The sequence below is a fragment of the Ruditapes philippinarum genome, unplaced genomic scaffold (assembly GCF_026571515.1).
Source record: "Ruditapes philippinarum isolate M1 unplaced genomic scaffold, ASM2657151v2 ctg501_1_1_1_1, whole genome shotgun sequence".
Lineage (NCBI taxonomy): Eukaryota > Metazoa > Mollusca > Bivalvia > Venerida > Veneridae > Ruditapes > Ruditapes philippinarum.
In genome coordinates this window covers 544,245-561,241 of record NW_026854871.1, presented here as the reverse complement: position 1 = coordinate 561,241, position 16,997 = coordinate 544,245, and the positions used below count along the sequence as shown (strand labels likewise).

The window sequence follows — 16,997 nt, the reverse complement described above, 5'->3', positions numbered from 1 at the left end:
TTACATAAAAATCAGTAAAGAAAAATTTTTTAAAAATCTTGTAAACTTGTATAAATATTTTCATTGAGCGGGCATTTTTTATTTCTAAAAAAACTCTAAAATTTAAAACCCACCCCCTTTTTTTTAAAACCCAAATTACAAATTTAAAATTTTTTTTTTTTTAAAGTATATAAAAATGTTTTATTTTTTGTGTTTTATATTTTTTAAACATTTTTAAAAATTATATGTTCAAGAACAAAGCCCTTTTAAACCAAACATCTTCTAAATTTTGGGTGGAATAATCCCAATTTTAAAAAAACAAAAACCTGACCACCATTTCAAAAAAATTTTCCTCTTGAAACCTAGAAAAAATAGGAAAAAGATTTCCCTTGGGGTCACCTTTTTGGGGGCACTTTTTTTCCAAAAAAGGGAAAAAGCCCCCGAAAAATTTCGATTAAATTAGTAGAAAGAAAAAAAAAACTTGGTCGAGAATCAAGATTTATTTTCAATAAACCCAAATTTCAAAAGATCAGAAAAATTACAATCTTAAAGACATAAAATAACATAAAATAATCAGTTGCAATATATCTAGTTATATTTTGATTATATATTTTTTTAAAAAAAAACCCAACGTAAAAAATTTTAAAATGTAAAACAATAAATTTTTTTTTTTTAATATAAAAAATTTAAATTTATTTAGAAAAATACCATAACCCATGATTACTGTTTAAATGTGCCCCTTATGAACTAAAAAATATTGTTTTAAACTTCCATATATTTTTAAATTGCTGTTGTGAAAAAAGTGTGCTAAACAATTTTTTAAAGTGCATGATAGTAAAACCAAATTTAAAAAATTAAAAATGGACATTTTTGGTCAAAACCCGTGTTAGAGATAGGGGCTTTTGGAAAATTTACCTCTTTTTTCCTTTGCTGTTTAAATTTTAAAACCCCAATTCCCCTTCGGGTTAATTTTTGGAAAAACCAACTTTATTACAAAATTAAAAAAAAGGGTTTTTTGGCAAAGGGCCCGGGGGGAAAGTAAAAGGTCCCCCCCTATTTTAAAAACCCCCCTTTAATTTAAAAATTGTTGCCAAATTGCATGAAATTTAAAATTTCTTTTTCCCAAAAAATTTGGAAAGGAAAAATTCTTTTTTTAAAGAAACCCCCAAAAATTTTTGTTTTTTTAATCAAAACCCGCAAAAAAAAAATTTAGTTTTTTTTAATAAAAACAAAACTTGGGGGAAACTTTGAATGGGAAAACCCCAAAAAGGTCCCAAAAAATTATAAAAACCCCTGAAAACCTTTGTTTCGTGGTTTCACCCCCTTAAAATTTTTTTAAAAAAACCACGAAATTTTAACCAAAAAATAAAAAATTTATAAACCCCACAATTTTTACGATTTTTTTAAAACTACTAAAATAACAAAAAAAAAACCTGAAAAAAAAGATCTAAATTAAGTGTGAAAATAAACCAATCTTGAAATGTTTTTTTTTTTTGGGTTCTGGCTTTCTGTTGTACTTTTTAAAACCCAAAAAAAGGGGCCTGCCTCTTTAAATTTCTTTCCCTTTCTTTTTCTTTTTTTAAAAAAGGAAAACCCCCCAAAAAAAAGTTTTAAACTTCTAATTTTGGGTTACAAATACTGCCCCACTTAACAATTGTAAAGTATTTGTTAAAAATGGTTAAATTTTAAAAACCCCAAAACTAGTAAAAAAATTTTTAAAAATATCCCAACCGGACAGATTCTGAAATTTGACAATAAATATTTCCAAGATTAAAATTTAAATAAAATTTTAAATTTTTAAAAAAATAAAAAAAATTTTTTATTTACATGGAAAAAATTTAAAATTAAAAAAAGAGAAATCATTTTAAAAGACTAAATTTAAAAAAGCATTAAATAAAAAACAAAAATCAAAATTTAAAAACCCATGCCCCTGACGGGATTTTTATGGACTGTGGTTTGTCACATTACTGCAGTAATGGGTTAGCTCCTATTAGGTTATGTAAGGAGTTAACTTCTTACTGCACTAAGGTGACTAATTATGTAATTATTTAACATCTTAAATATTTATTTCAAAACTTTTTTTTTTGTTAGAAAATACTTCATCAAAAGCTTTCCTAACATCACAAATTCAGTAGATATACCTTTCAACTTTTTTTTATTTTACAAAAACATAAAGTAACACTAGTGGTGATACAAGATATCATTTGTAAATGACCTTTAAAATCAAAAACAAGAGATTGTACTGTAATTTAAGCCTAAAACAACATTTATGTGTTAATTAAGTGAAAAACATTGGCAGTTTCTTCCTCAGGAGCTACACTTCTTTTGTTTTCAAGTCGCCAAGTAACTGCATTCAATAGCAACAGATTTTATCTCAAAGTTTTGAAAAATAAAAACAAAACCATTATAACACAAAAATCAGGTAAGACTCCAATAAAAAGCTTCAAATGTCAAGGAATTTAGCATTTTGAAGTCATTATACTTTTAACTTTGTATCTTAAATCTTTACAAAACTTTATTCCTATTTTAGACTGTGTTATAAAACAAATTATTTTTTGGGGGGTAAAATTCATTATTTTCCTGACATTTTTACTTTCAGAGGATGATATAAGGCTAGTCTTAATGTCCCTGCAGTCTGATTGGCAGTTATAAAAACCTCCTTATATGTAAATTAAATATTAGATTAACATCCCTGCAAAATTTTCCTGTCTATAACATTTACCAGGGATATATGCAAGTTTTCAGAACATACTTTGATTTTGTTTTTTACCCTACATTGGTAACAAATAAGGTATTGGTTGCTCTTAAATTCTATCATTGGTTCTTATCACAGAGGTACATAATAAATAAATGGTAATAAAAATGTCTACTATTTATAACAACAATCCTGTTTATTCTATATCAATTTAATGGTGAGCAGATGGCATTACATCTTAAATTGTAATTTAAATTACTTTTTTAAAAAAGCTATAGAAAATTATTTACCCACCAAAGATTAGATCTTGGTTTTACATGTGAATTAAATTCATATTTGCCTCTTTGTGTACATGTGAAAAAATGTCACAGCACAATGTATATGTATTAGTATAAATGATAAGTTTAGAAAACATACAAAATTTTCAGCTGTAAAAAACCTTTTAAAGCAGCTTAATAAGTGGCCATAACACAGATAAAAAAATTACAACTTAATATTCTTCTTTATTCAAGCACTCTTAAATTTTATTTTTTTTAGGAAAGCTTTAAGACACAATTCAAAGAACAGAACTAAATTTGTATGTTATTTTGATTATTATAATACATTCAGCATATAAAAAACTTAACGCTCAATCCTGAATTTGTACCAACACACACAGAAATCTTTATTACTTGAATATAAATTTCTAAATTAAAATCTTTAATAAATGCTACCAACTTATCTTTTTCAACTAAATTAAATTATTACAAAATATAAAATCAAGTTAAATAATCACAATTTCAAAATACCTCAAAATCAAAATGTACATCATCATATGAAATCTAAATAATTCCAACATTAATGGATTAAAATCACAATTGTAAAGATTCCGTAAAGATGAAAATATGAAAATTTGATTGAGTACATGTACAAACAATACAAAAGTATCATTGCGTTATTCTTTTTTGCTGGATGTTGACCTTGTCACCTGACAACATGTAAGTAGGTGAGACACTCCGTATAGCAGCTTCGTGAAAATGATCATACACATTACTATAATATAGTGACTGATACTTGTACCTATGTCCAACCAACTTCCATAATCCTGCACCAAGAAGAAGAAATGCTGAAAATAAAAACAGTTATTCATAATTAACTTATTTAACTTTTTTTATTAACAATTTACAGCCACCCATGCACACATGATTTAACAAGAGTTGGTTTTTAGGTAGCAATTTATATTATTGAGGCAAAATGGAGATTTTACAACTAACCCCAGATGTCAGTCCATTCATTAGTTTAGAAACAACCTTGCAAGAAATTCAATGGATGACCCTACAGTTAGCTAGCTTTACAGTTTACTTCCATGAATTTATTGAACGTCCGTGACAGAATTTTTACACAGAGCATTTATATTAACTTACAGTTTATACTTGGTAAAATTGTATGATGAAAATGCCTTGGTTTAAATTTAAAACTGTACATTATTGACCTATGAGATTTCAATAACAATTTGCTACAAAAATAATTACTAGAAGTGTTTTGCTTGTTATTTTTCTTGTATTTTTAATGCCAGTTTTATAAATTTTGGTCACATCTCAGCAGTCAATCCTCCTTACAGGATTTCCTTGTCAACTAACCAGTAATTACTAATTTCTACACTAGTAACTATCCAACATAATTTCTGAATCAGCAATATACAGATGGACATCATGACATACGAGGGCAATTCATATCCCCCTCAAGTAACAGGGGACATTAAAAACAGCTTGTGAGACAGCACTGGATCAGAGGCAACAAGTACTGGTAAACTGCTTGACAGCCTGCCAAGGAACAATGGGGTGGCTGACCTGTGCTCTTGTAAATTCAATGTGGCTTACTGCAGTAATGGAGTGAAAACTACCAACACCACCGCACTGGATCCGCAGGAGATAAATATGAAACTAGACATTACAAAATAAGAAGACAGTTAAAGTTGTTATATTTACCACAGCCATACAGTCCGACATTAGCAGTATTATCATGAGAAGACCTTGAAAAGGTACTTGTGTTATTGTATGGACTGCTTGAAGTGTACATGTTACAAGCACAAATGGTACCACAACCTATAATACCAAAAGAAAACATTTGAAAAATTAGCTGAAAAATTAGCAGAAAAAAGTATATTTGTTGACTTGGCCCAATCAACATTGTCAAGGTCAAATGTCAACTGTATCAGTATGAAGCAGAAACAAAGATACTTTCCAAAAGCTACATGGGTAACTTCACCATATGGAAGTATTCATTGACATTTGAACGAAATCTAAAGTAATTCACAATTGATTTTGTCAGCAACTTTAGGTCAAGGTCAATAAAGCTCTCAGATACAGAACATATACAACTGTAATGTGTACATAATTGTATTGTATTTTACTTGCTTCAATTTGATATAGAAAACTTATATAAAATTTTGAGTGTTTGTTTAATACAATTTGTATCAACAACCATATGAAAAATAGATTAGTTCTTCACAAATCAATCTTGACCAGAAAAAGATCAAAGTAGACAGACAACAGCAGATGTACAAGTTAATGTTCTTCTCTATAATAATTATATCAACCATTAGGCATCCATAGTAAAAAAGACATGTTTTTATATAATTTATTTTGACTTCTTTTTCTTTAATTTACATGGGTTGTAAACGCCGTTTTTTAAATGTGAATATTATTTTCATTGTTCACTTCACAATAGTTTACTTTTTAATACATTATCAAAGTTTTCATAGATATCGGTATCGACATATTGTGAGTAAATGTCAGTGAAGTGTCTTGAGGTGGCAGTTTTAAACTGGAAATTCCCAGTATAACCAAAATTTTATTGATGTGTCATAAAATGTAGTAAAAATCATGGTCATCAGAGACTTGTTAAAAAACAAATCATGTGAATGAAGAAAAGGATATTAACTTACTTTAAAGAGAAGGAGAGCACCCATCACAAATGGTGAAAATACTGACACAAAACATAATACTGATGATGGATCAAAACTGAAAATAGAAAAAATATATATATGACATTTTAAAATCAAATCTATCAGTATAGCTATTTTTGGAGGGTAAACAGGAAAAAAAATCAACAGTTTGTTTGTTTGTTTCATTTTATGCCTTTTCCCAACAGTATTTCAGTCATATATACAGGTAGTTTCCTAACCATCGTTCCTCAGGAGAGTTACATCAGTATGAGACTACCTTCCTCTGTGCTAAACTACCAAAGCATCTCTCAGGGATCGAACCCACACCAGAGAGGTAACTGGATTAGAAGTCATCGACTCTAACCCCTCGACCACAGAGGCGGTCAAAATTAACAGTAATAAGTTATAACTGAAGTATTAATTGTCATTCACTCAAATTATTTTCTTTTTAGAATGAAAAAAATTCTACTTAACTAATCTGCAAAACTCTTAAACTTAATGTTTTAAAAGACACTAGTGTACCAAAATGTCACAAAATAAAAGCTCTTGCTTTAGTCTTTGCAAGTCAGTTGACGAAAACAATGATTATCAAAACCTATAAAATTGTGAAAATAGTTATAAAGATACTAGATAGAATATTAAGTTAAGTGTAAGTGACAAATCAAGGACTCTTATACTATGGCTATAACACCTGGTAGAGATATTATTCCCTTACATTTTGTTTAAATGTTTTATTACATCTTGTGCTGTTACGCCTGACCACTGTTGCCATTGACAACAGCACCCAATTGTATAAACGTTGGTTAACTTTAACCACTGGGTTAAATCCATGGTTAGGTTAACTTTTGGGTTAAACTTTGGTTAACCGATTGTATAAAATTTTGGTTAAATTTAACCAGCGTAAATTTCTGGTTAAATTAACCCACGTATAGGAGGTGGGTTAAATTTTAACCAAACATTAACCAGAAATAAAATGGCTGCCGTTTGTACGCTTCGTCTCAACTTTTGTTCATTTTTGCTTCGAAATAGACTATTATCGGTTGTATATGATGGCAACGATATTTTTTTAAGTTGCGTAGTGACGGGAAACGGAAACAAACTTTTCCAGAGCCGGAAATAAACAGTTTAATAAATCAGCTGTCAGTGTCGGATAATTCGGATAAATCATGATACAAAATATCATTTTAAACCGATTAAATGAAGATCATACTGAGGATAGACTTGAAGGACAATTTAGGAGTTAAATTACGAAGTCATTCTGGACCAGTACGCAGCGGGAGATCCCTGCAAAGACAAACATGAGGCTGTATACTTTGTGATTGATCAGTAAATTTTGTTTCGATCAACACATATGTGTGCGTTTTCGTGTAATTGTCAATAACAACATGAACTATTCAAGGTTTACAGACTGACAGGATATATCACCTTAGAGAATCCTCTTGCTGAACTTATCATTATGATTATGATGAAGGTATGATAATGCATTTAACTTTTTGTGACACTATCAGTTGACAAACAGTTTGCATGACTTTTTTGTGTTTTGTTGCATTTTGTGATGAAAGTTGGCAAAACAAAGTAGGAAGTCATATAAAAGAGTATATTTTGTTCATTCCATATTTCATGCATTGCTTCCGCTTTTTAAAGAATTGTTATTCCTAAACCAAAAAGTCGAGATTGCTCTGTTGTCAGGCCTTGACATCTTGTTGTCATGTCGCTAGCGAAACAAGCCAATTGGCAGGTTGTCTCGCAGTGTGTGGCCTGTTGACACATTATGGCTTGACTCAAATGGAAATTTTAGCTTATTAGGGCTTAAATCTGTGTCACAGGGTGAGAAAAATGTGCAGCCTGACCGGGACTCGAACCCGGGACCCTCAGAATACCATTCCGCAGCTCTACCGACTGAGCTATCCGGCCGCTTACACATCTTCTCCCCTGAACCGTTACATACTCCCCTGCTATATTGTAATTCGTCCTCAAATTTCACATTGTTACAGAGCAATGTGAATTAAACTCTGAGCTATATGCAGACACAGTCACCAGTTGGGCGCCAAATGTCAAAGGGTGAGAAAAATGTGCAGCCTGACCAGGACTTGAACCCGGGACCCTCGGAATACCGTTCCGCGGCTTTACCGACTGAGCTATCCTGCCTTTTACACATTTTCTCCCATAATTAGTGAACAGTTCTGAACCGTGACATCTGCTTTGTTGCTGGCGACAACAACTCGAGCCATGCGATAGCACAATAAGACGCCATTCCCTTGATATAAGCCTAGAGACATGGGGACAACGTGCCACAGTCTGGCACGTTTTGTAGCGCCAAGGAAAAAAGGCGATAAACGACAACGCAACATGCAAAAGTGTAACATATCAGCAACCATACAAATGACTAGAAAGAGGTCAAAATATGCAAAAATTCCTTTTTGCGTAAGTAATACAGTAGAAATATGGTGATAAATACTGAAAAATCATCAATTGTTCACAACTGTTATAAAAAAATTACTTTAAACTTGAATTTTGACTTTTCTAAAAATCCTAGGACAATGTACATTTTGCTAAGCTGATGTCCATAAAATATATTGGCTCATCTTGAGTAAAATCAGTCAAAAAGTGTTTTAATGTGTATTAAATAGTTTCCAAAAAAGAATCTTGATGATACATTGATAATTATTTTAGCAGATATATATCAAGCAGATTCCAAAATGCAAATACTGTAAAACATATAACCATGCTTATTATTTCCCAATCTTAAAAAAAAATCCTAATCAAACTGAAATTTGGAATATCCAAAGCAATTAAGTTAGTTATTAATTAAGTTCATTCCAGTATCATTACAGACATATGTGTTTGTGTGTGCATGTGTGTGTTGTTTTTTTTTTTTTTTTTTTTTTTTTTTTGGTAGAGTACAATACATTTTTTCTATAAATTAGGAAGATTTCCCTGTTGAAAAAATTTTCCTAATTTGATCAGCAAAATTTCCAGAATGATGACCTAGGCAATTTGTCTTCTCATCAAAGGTTGATAAAGGGCTTGTTTATTTCTAGCAGCAGGGAAGAATAAACAATGTCATCTTCTGATGAAAATTAAACTGTTTTTTTACTTAGTTCTTTAAGAAAGTTACAAGCTTTATGATCATGAATTCACACACAAGTATATAACATAAAGTTATTTTATCAACCTTTTAACTTTCAACTTGTAAAATGTCCCCAAATAGCCTCATTTTTTTTTCCAAATAAAGGTCTTTTTTCCAAATTAACTAAATTTAGGCATACACACTGACACAATCATCAGAATTTAACTGGACAACAAGATATTTGTTCTCACTTATGAATTATTGAAAAGATTGTTTTACTTTTCTAAGGATAGGAAGCTGCTTTAGGTCTGATTTAATGTGCCACAATATAGTACTGAATGGGAAAAAGGCAATTCTTAACATTAATATTTTCATTCTATATGTACCGGTACTCAAACAGAAATACATTTTGTTTTTACAATTTCATGTCCAATTCTTTTATTATTAATATTTTGAATTAAACTGCTTTGACTTTAAAAATACTTCTTCTTTATATAATGTAAACAATGAAAGTAAATATTTATGATTGAACTCAGATGAATGAAAGCATTATTGAGTATATTTAGCATTATACCTTGTAAATGGCCATGTGGAGATATTATTCAATATCTCATCCCCACTGCTACTCTTGATATTTCTTAGAGGGGAGAGAGGGGGTTAATAAATAAGCAATAAATAGAGGGAGGGAGAGAGAGATTTAGACCAATATTCCATTGTTAAATGAGGATGTATTTTATTTATTAAATAATTTATTCAGACTTTCAATGTAGATGAGAATATTTTACAAAATAATAATAATTTAACAATATATAGAATTCTAGAAAACATATTTGGACACTTTTTAATTTTCAACCAGATATAGACTACATGTATGCACTTATTAAAGTATATATAGGCTAACTTATTGTTTATTGGGTAACAGTCATATACTATTCATTACATTATGTACATATATTGAAACCCTGGTTTACCTACTTCAATGACATATAATAAATATAAACATATATTATTATATAAGCATTTTGTTGTTGACCAACTTGTTTTATTTACTTTATAGAAAAAAAATGGATGAGGGGTGAAGTGTCTTACTGATTTTGGGGGGTGAAGTGTCTTAAGGGGTGAAGTGTCTTCAAAATTTGAGGGGTGAAGTGTCTGGGGAGGGGGGGGGGGGGGGGGGTTAAGGTGTCTTGCTACCTGACACATAGCCTATTCCTAAAGCTTTGGACTAGTATAATGTTGGCCAGCCTCACTGACAGGTTCCAATCATTCATTTAAGTGTTAAGTATTTTAAACAACAAGATACATGTATAAGTAATACAATTATTATATAAGATGTAAGAATTCCTAAACATAATATTGTAGGGTATTAAACAAAAATAATACAAAATTGAAGTAGAGGTAAATTAAAAATCATTTTTGATTGTTCATGAATTAATTATGGTAAATTTAAGATGACTATTGTTTTCTTTTTCATAATTATTGATCATTTAGTTTTTTCTCTGTTTAGTAAATTTACTGCTGGGAACCAAGTTGATTTTGCATTTCAGTGCTGTGACTAGTGAGAATTATAAAACATGTTGAATGTTTAAAATAAAGGATGTCAGTCATACAGTCACAAGAAAGCAAAGTGATTTTGTTTTCATTAATGTATTTTTCATGTTTTTTTTTTGTTGTTGTTTAGGTTAATAAGCAAGAACTAGACCTTTATTCTATTATTTATTTTGCTATAATATGGTAAACTTTCAGTAAAGGTCTTCTATCATGAAACATAGCTTTGGAAAATGCAACAAGATTTCCCAAAGGTGACTGATATGATATTAAGTTACTGAAACAGAAGTTTCATATATTATATAGAGAAACTACAGAGAGTAGTTTGGGGCAAAAATCATTCAAAAATTACATCTGATGTTACACAAAATATTTTGGGTTCGAACGTTTTATGTACGAATCTGATAGGAAATATATGCGTCAATACTTCTGCATCGAGTGGTTCTTGTATGAAATTATTAACATTCTAACCATTTTCTGTCCCAGTTGACGGATGATTTTGATATTTGCTCATTTGCAGTACATTTTAATTTGTAAACAAAGCCCATAGCAACCATGCGGTCTCACTAATTACCGACAAGAACCGTCAGTAGAAATGGAAAAATACGAATTTATTTTACTACTTCGTCATTTTATAATCACAATTACTAATATTTTTACATGAAAAACATAATAAATTCGTTCTGAACCATGTTTATAGGCAAATATCTATAGCGACAATGTTCGTGGTATAAATTTAAATTTAATTTCCGTGACATCAGTTCCGAGGTCATAAACAAGTTCATCCTACGTAAAAGTTATATTTTGTACATTTGTTTAATGATGATATGTAATTAGTGTGGTGACAATTAACATCTTAATTGAAAATTTGAACCGATTTTAACTCTACTATCAAAATTTTCGATTGTAATAAAAATGGAAGCGTAAACCATGTGTTAATTTTGACATATTCCGCGAAAATAACATAACCGGATATAGAATTAATTGCATGTCGGGATTAGTTTTGGTTAGTTTAACCAGCGGTTAATTTTAACCATTTTGGTTAGTTAACCTTTAGGTCACAATATCTCGGTTTATACAAGTGACTAACCAAATTGGTTAGTTAACCAAAGTTGGTTAAATTTAACCCAGGGTTAGCGTTTAACCCAGGGTTAATTTAACCAACGTTTATAGCGAGCTCGACGAGCTGGCCCGAAGGGCCTGCTCGCAAAGCGAGCTTTACGGTAACGCGAGTACCTGCTAAGTGATGGTTTTGAAAACTTTCGTCCAAAGTACCGAATTGGACACATCGCAACTTTTCGAATTTAAAGATAACGATAAAAACTGAGGAATTCTGACTGAAAACGGATGTGTAGACTGGTCACCCGCGCACGTCTATGGGAACCATAATTGGACAGGGCACCAGAATAACGGAAGCTGTGTATAAAAAATGAAAATCGAAGGCGCCATTTTGTTTGAAATCTGATAAAAAAAAAACAATTTTTGTCGAATTTTGTTGTGAAAACTATCTAGAATGAAAGAAAATGGTCTAACTAAGAAAATTAATCCGAACACCAATATCTTTTATTCAGTCGTTAACGCTGTACAGACGTTTAAAGTATTGTTTACGTGACGTCACAATGTAGCGCCAAACAGTACGTGCAAAACAAACAAATCAAGTACGCTATTTTAATGTCGCAAACGTTTTAAGTTTTACGTTTATTTCACTTTAAATAATCTTTATTTCGCTTGAAAAGTTATAGAGTGAAAGAAAATAAACATAGTTTTATCAACGTTTTCAAAACTTGTTATTCATTTCACGACAGGGGCAGAGCCATATTTAACACAGTACGTATGACGTCACAAGCACTCGTTACTGCATTTGAAATAAAAATGAGCGATTATTTATACTATTTCATGTAAAAAGTACATCGAGCTCGCTTTGAGGCTTTGCCTTTTTCATATTACAATTGGGTGCAGGACAACTATTTTCTTATTTCATTATAAACTATAAAATACATACCTATTAATACTGGCAATGTTGCCTGTCCCAAAGAATCCTGTAAGAATGATGAACACCTGGTACATGTGTTAAGGTAATATTTTGATAATGATTTACCTTTGCCATCAAAATAGAGTCTGGCTGTCATCAGTATAGAGTCAGGCTGTCATCAGTATAGTCAGCCTGTTATCAGTATAAAGTCAGGCTGTTATCAGTATAGAGTCAGGCTCTAATCAGTATAGAGTCTGGCTGTCATCAGTATAGTCAGGCTGTCATCAGTATAGAGTCAGGCTGTCATCAGTATAGAGTCAGGCTGTCATCAGTATAAAGTCAGGCTGTCATCAGTATAGAGTCAGGCTGTCATCAGGATAGTGTCAGGCTGACATCAGTATAGAGTCAGGCTGTCATCAGTATGGAGTTAGACTGTCATCATTATTCAGTCAGGCTGTTATCAGGATAGTGTCAAGCTGTCATCAGTTTAGAGTCAGGCTGTCATCAGCATAAAGACAGTCTGTCATAAGTATGTCATCATTATTCAGTCAGGCTGTTATCAGGATAGTGTCAGGCTGTCATCAGTATAGAGTCAGGCTGTCATCAGTATAGAGTCAGGCTGTCATCAGTATATAGAGTCAAGCTATCATCATTATTCAATCAGGCTGTCATCAGTATAGAGTCAGGCTGTCATCATTATTCAGTCAGACAGTGTCATCATTATTCAGTCAGGCTGTCATCATTATTCAGTCAGGCTGACATCAGTATAGTCAGGCTGTCATCAGGATAGAGTAAGGCTGTCATCAGTATAGAGTCAGGCTGTCATCAGTATAGAGTCAGGCTGTCATCAGTATAGAGTCAGGCTGTCATCAGTATAGTCAGGCTGTCATCAGTATAGTGTCAGGCTGTCATCAGTATAGAGTCAGGCTGTCATCAGTATAGTCAGGCTGTCATCAGTATAGAGTCAGGCTGTCATCAGTATAGAGTCAGGCTGTCATCAGTATTGAGTCAGGCTGTCATCAGTATAGTCAGGCTGTCATCAGTATAAAGTCAGGCTGTCATCAGTATAGAGTCTGGCTGTCAACAGTATAGTCAGGCTGTCATCAGTATAGAGTCAGGCTGTCATCAGTATAGAGTCAGGCTGTCATCAGTATAGAGTAAATATAGAATTAAATTTGGTCGCAGCGAAAATTCCTTCCTTTACTACCATCTACACATTAAGGTTGTTCATCCCTGGAAGTTTAAGCAAAATCTGCCATCCGGTTTAAGAGGAGTTGCGTTCACAAAATTTCTACATAGTATATAGTGAAAAAATCAACAAAGGGCCATAATTCTGTTAAATTTGGTCGCAGCAAAAATTCCTTCCTTTACTACCATCTACACATTAAGGTTGTTCATCCCTGGAAGTTTAAGCAAAATCTGCCATCCGGTTTAAGAGGAGTTGCGTTCACAGGATTTCGGGACGTACGGACGGACAGATGTACGGACAGACGGACAAGTGCAACGCTATATGCCCCCCACTTTGTTGGGGCATAAAAAGTATAGTAAAGTTACAGTTTATTTAGAGCTATTATATCAGAAACTAACATAAAGTCCTACATCACATCATTTCAAAATACATGTATTAATGGTATTATAGTCAAACAAAATTTGTATAAACAAATGTAATGTAACATGGTTTTGTTTTAAAGGATACGAAGTAGAAAGCTCTCTGAATATCTCCGATTACCAGATAATTACGAGATGTCAATGTTGAATACTGATTCTGCTTACAAAAGTCAAATATATCTAGCTGTAAATAGAACAAGCTTCATATCAACAAAAGAAAATAAGTGAAAAATTTCATTGATTAATTACATAATAAGTTACACAAAAAACTTTAGCCAAGTATTAGTGAATGTGGACATGGGTACAAGAATGAGTTTAATAGTCGCACAATTCATTGAAATCATTTAACATAGCAAATACACTACATTTTTTGCATTTTATTGGAGTATTCAAAATGTTGAATGTTACTATTTTTTCAGTCTGACCATCTAGTATATACAATGGACGTTTCCAGTTTTTAGCAGTAAAAAATTGAGCCACGCCTTTTCTAATTATTGCTTGGTCAACTGCTTACAAACAAAACCCTGTGTTCTTTTGTGTAACCCATGTCAACAACTGACTATGTATCATCCCAGAATAGTGACTGGATACTCAGTTGGCCAATTTACACAACACTGAAAAGTTCAATTGCTTTGACTCAACATATTTAAAAAGAACTTACAGAGAAGATATTGGCAACAGTAGTGCGACTGTAAAATAATGGACAGTTTCAACTGTTAAAAACACCATTATGAAGTGACAAAAATAGTTTGTAACATACCAAGTTGCGGCCTATTTCTATCATAGAACTATTTGACGACTTTGGTAACTGGGAACATTCCATCTGTAACCATTGGTATAGTAATATACTTAAAGCAAGAAAAAACAAAATCTCATATCTGACAATTGTTAAGGATATAAACAATGAAAAAGCTGTCAGTTCTAAATATAAGATATAACAAAGACAAGTTCTTTCCCTTTTCAAAAAATTTAAAAGACTTATTTAAAAAGCTGGGATTACCTTGATTTATTATTTATTATTTGTTTGACACCTCATGTATTATGAAGTCAATACCAGACCTTCTTTCTTGACTTTCTAGAAAAAAATGCAAACAAAAACCTTTTAAAGCACAGGGAAATGGTTCACACTTAAAATTTTAGAATGTTGTCATTGTTCATTTTTTTTATTTTAAGTAGTGATGGAAATCGGATGAAATTTGTCCCAATCGATCATCGGTTCAATCGGATGGGCCATAATTGATAACTTTTTGAATAAAGTCGCGTTAAAAAGAAATAGGGAAGTAACATTTCTTCCCAAGGCAGTTGATTAATTCAGTAACATGAACTTCATTTAGCATGTTTCAACACAGTTTTAACCTTATATAGTCATAATTTTACGAAATAGATTTTATTTTTCAATGGATGTCAAATAAAAGCATTCACATCACATTATATTACTATTGTTTACATCACTTATTGATCCTGTTCAACTCCAAATTGTCTCTCAGATGATTATTTTTTGCGATCGGCGAGGTGTTCCTTAAAGAAAATTAACGTCAAAATTAATTCCCTTTGATACTTAAAACATTTTCGACGATGTCGCGGAACAAATTTTTGTGAATTGATTATTGTCACTTTACATAACAGTAACTGATTATCGGCGACTTGCGACAATCGGAACATCACTAATTTTAAGTGCCCTTCAGCCACTTCCCAAATGTTAAAAATTTATTGACAAATTTTCATCATTAATTAAAGGATTGTGCCTATTTAACTTTATTACTATCCTGAATTCTAGCTGATGAAATGACTTTCCTATGGTATTAACTTATAGCCTGGTGAGTCTGCACTGTTTGTACTGTATGGACAATACTTAACTCATAGCTGTTTGACCTTGTCATCTTAACGCTGCTTTCTTTAAATTTACAACGGACAGTTTTAGACTATAGGCATAATAGATCTATGAAATACAGTGGAAACTGACCAGAAGAAAAGACCGAATCCGAACTTTTCTTCTGGTCCAGATGAGTTCTAATTAGACAGGTTCAACTGTAACATTTTTCAATGCGGTAGAGATTAAGGATACGAGACGCTCAGCAATATAAATGGGGCAGCAAATGCAAGGTAAACTGCATGAAGACGTGTTGAAATCTGCGTAGAGCTGAATAATGGCTGCACCATACAGCAACCTGAAATACAAGAAATGTCCATTAGATAGTATACTAATGTCAATTTTCATGGTAACATAAGAACAGATTATTGAAACTTTGTAAGTTAAAAAAGTGTATATTAAAACGTTAAAGGACATGTGAAATGAATGATTTAGGTTTATGTCAATCATACAATATCCACAATATCTATTATTGTAACTTCCACAGTTTGTTCAAGTCACATGACTAGTTTTAAAACTATTCGGTGATTCTGTCAGTGTCTAAATTTTGTTCAACATATATAAATATATTTACGCTTCAAACCCAAAAAAAGAATTTATACACATAACATAATTTTGATATTTTTGTCATTAATTTGCCTGAGTATCCCTTTAACACGTGTATTGTCTACAACTATGGTGTCTGTATCTATTGCATGTAGTATAATTATAAAGATAATAAAACAAATAAAATAATTCTCTACCTAAAATGAACCAGCTTATTGCATGCTGTAATTCTGACATTCCAGATGAAACAATGAAACCTGAGAAATATGTTGCTATGGAAACACAAACAATCTGAAAATAATATATATCATTTAATAAAAACAAAAACATTTCTTCTAAAAATTGCAAGAGTAACTTCATGGAAATGAATAACTTGTATTTAAGCCACTTCAAGCAAAAAATATAAATATCAATATTCACACTCAGCATTTAATATAAGAAAATCACTTTAAAGAGGTTTGAATATGTTTGTGGGAACACTGCATCTTTTTAACATAGGCACAGAAGGAAAATTTAAACAAGCACACAAGAGTTTCCTTAACTTTGGGTGGGGGAGGGTCACCATCATATGTTTTAGTAATCTGCCTCTGAAAATGAGTTTATCGTCTTTGCCAATACAAAATTTGCACCTCTCCCAAAAACATCTTTAAATAAAAAATATATATAAGTTCTCAGTATTAAGATTTACTTACTTGAAAACAATATAAAATCTTATCTGTGAAAGTAAAATATGTAGAATTCTTTGACCTGAAAAAAAAAGGTTGATCTTTATAAGGTATTTCA

The 16,997-nt window shown here is 31.5% G+C and overlaps 1 protein-coding gene across 3 annotated transcripts in view; it reads right to left on the bottom strand.

Moving 5' to 3' along the window:
- Positions 1-3,369: 3,369 nt before the first annotated feature.
- LOC132741381 (GPI ethanolamine phosphate transferase 1-like) overlaps positions 3,370-16,997 on the bottom strand; it is a 52,131-nt gene continuing 38,503 nt past the window's right edge. For 2 of the 3 annotated variants that reach the window (XM_060729534.1, XM_060729533.1), the window contains exons 22-30: positions 16,907-16,961; positions 16,412-16,505; positions 15,864-15,966; positions 14,559-14,676; positions 13,887-13,982; positions 12,221-12,276; positions 5,601-5,676; positions 4,642-4,758; positions 3,370-3,779 (exon numbers count right to left, since the gene is read on the bottom strand). In XM_060729534.1, the coding sequence (XP_060585517.1) occupies positions 3,609-3,779; positions 4,642-4,758; positions 5,601-5,676; positions 12,221-12,276; positions 13,887-13,982; positions 14,559-14,676; positions 15,864-15,966; positions 16,412-16,505; positions 16,907-16,961 (886 nt within the window). In that variant the 3' untranslated portion in view covers positions 3,370-3,608. The remainder of the gene's footprint in view (positions 3,780-4,641; positions 4,759-5,600; positions 5,677-12,220; positions 12,277-13,886; positions 13,983-14,558; positions 14,677-15,863; positions 15,967-16,411; positions 16,506-16,906; positions 16,962-16,997) is intronic. The other variant, XM_060729532.1, reaches the window with a different exon arrangement.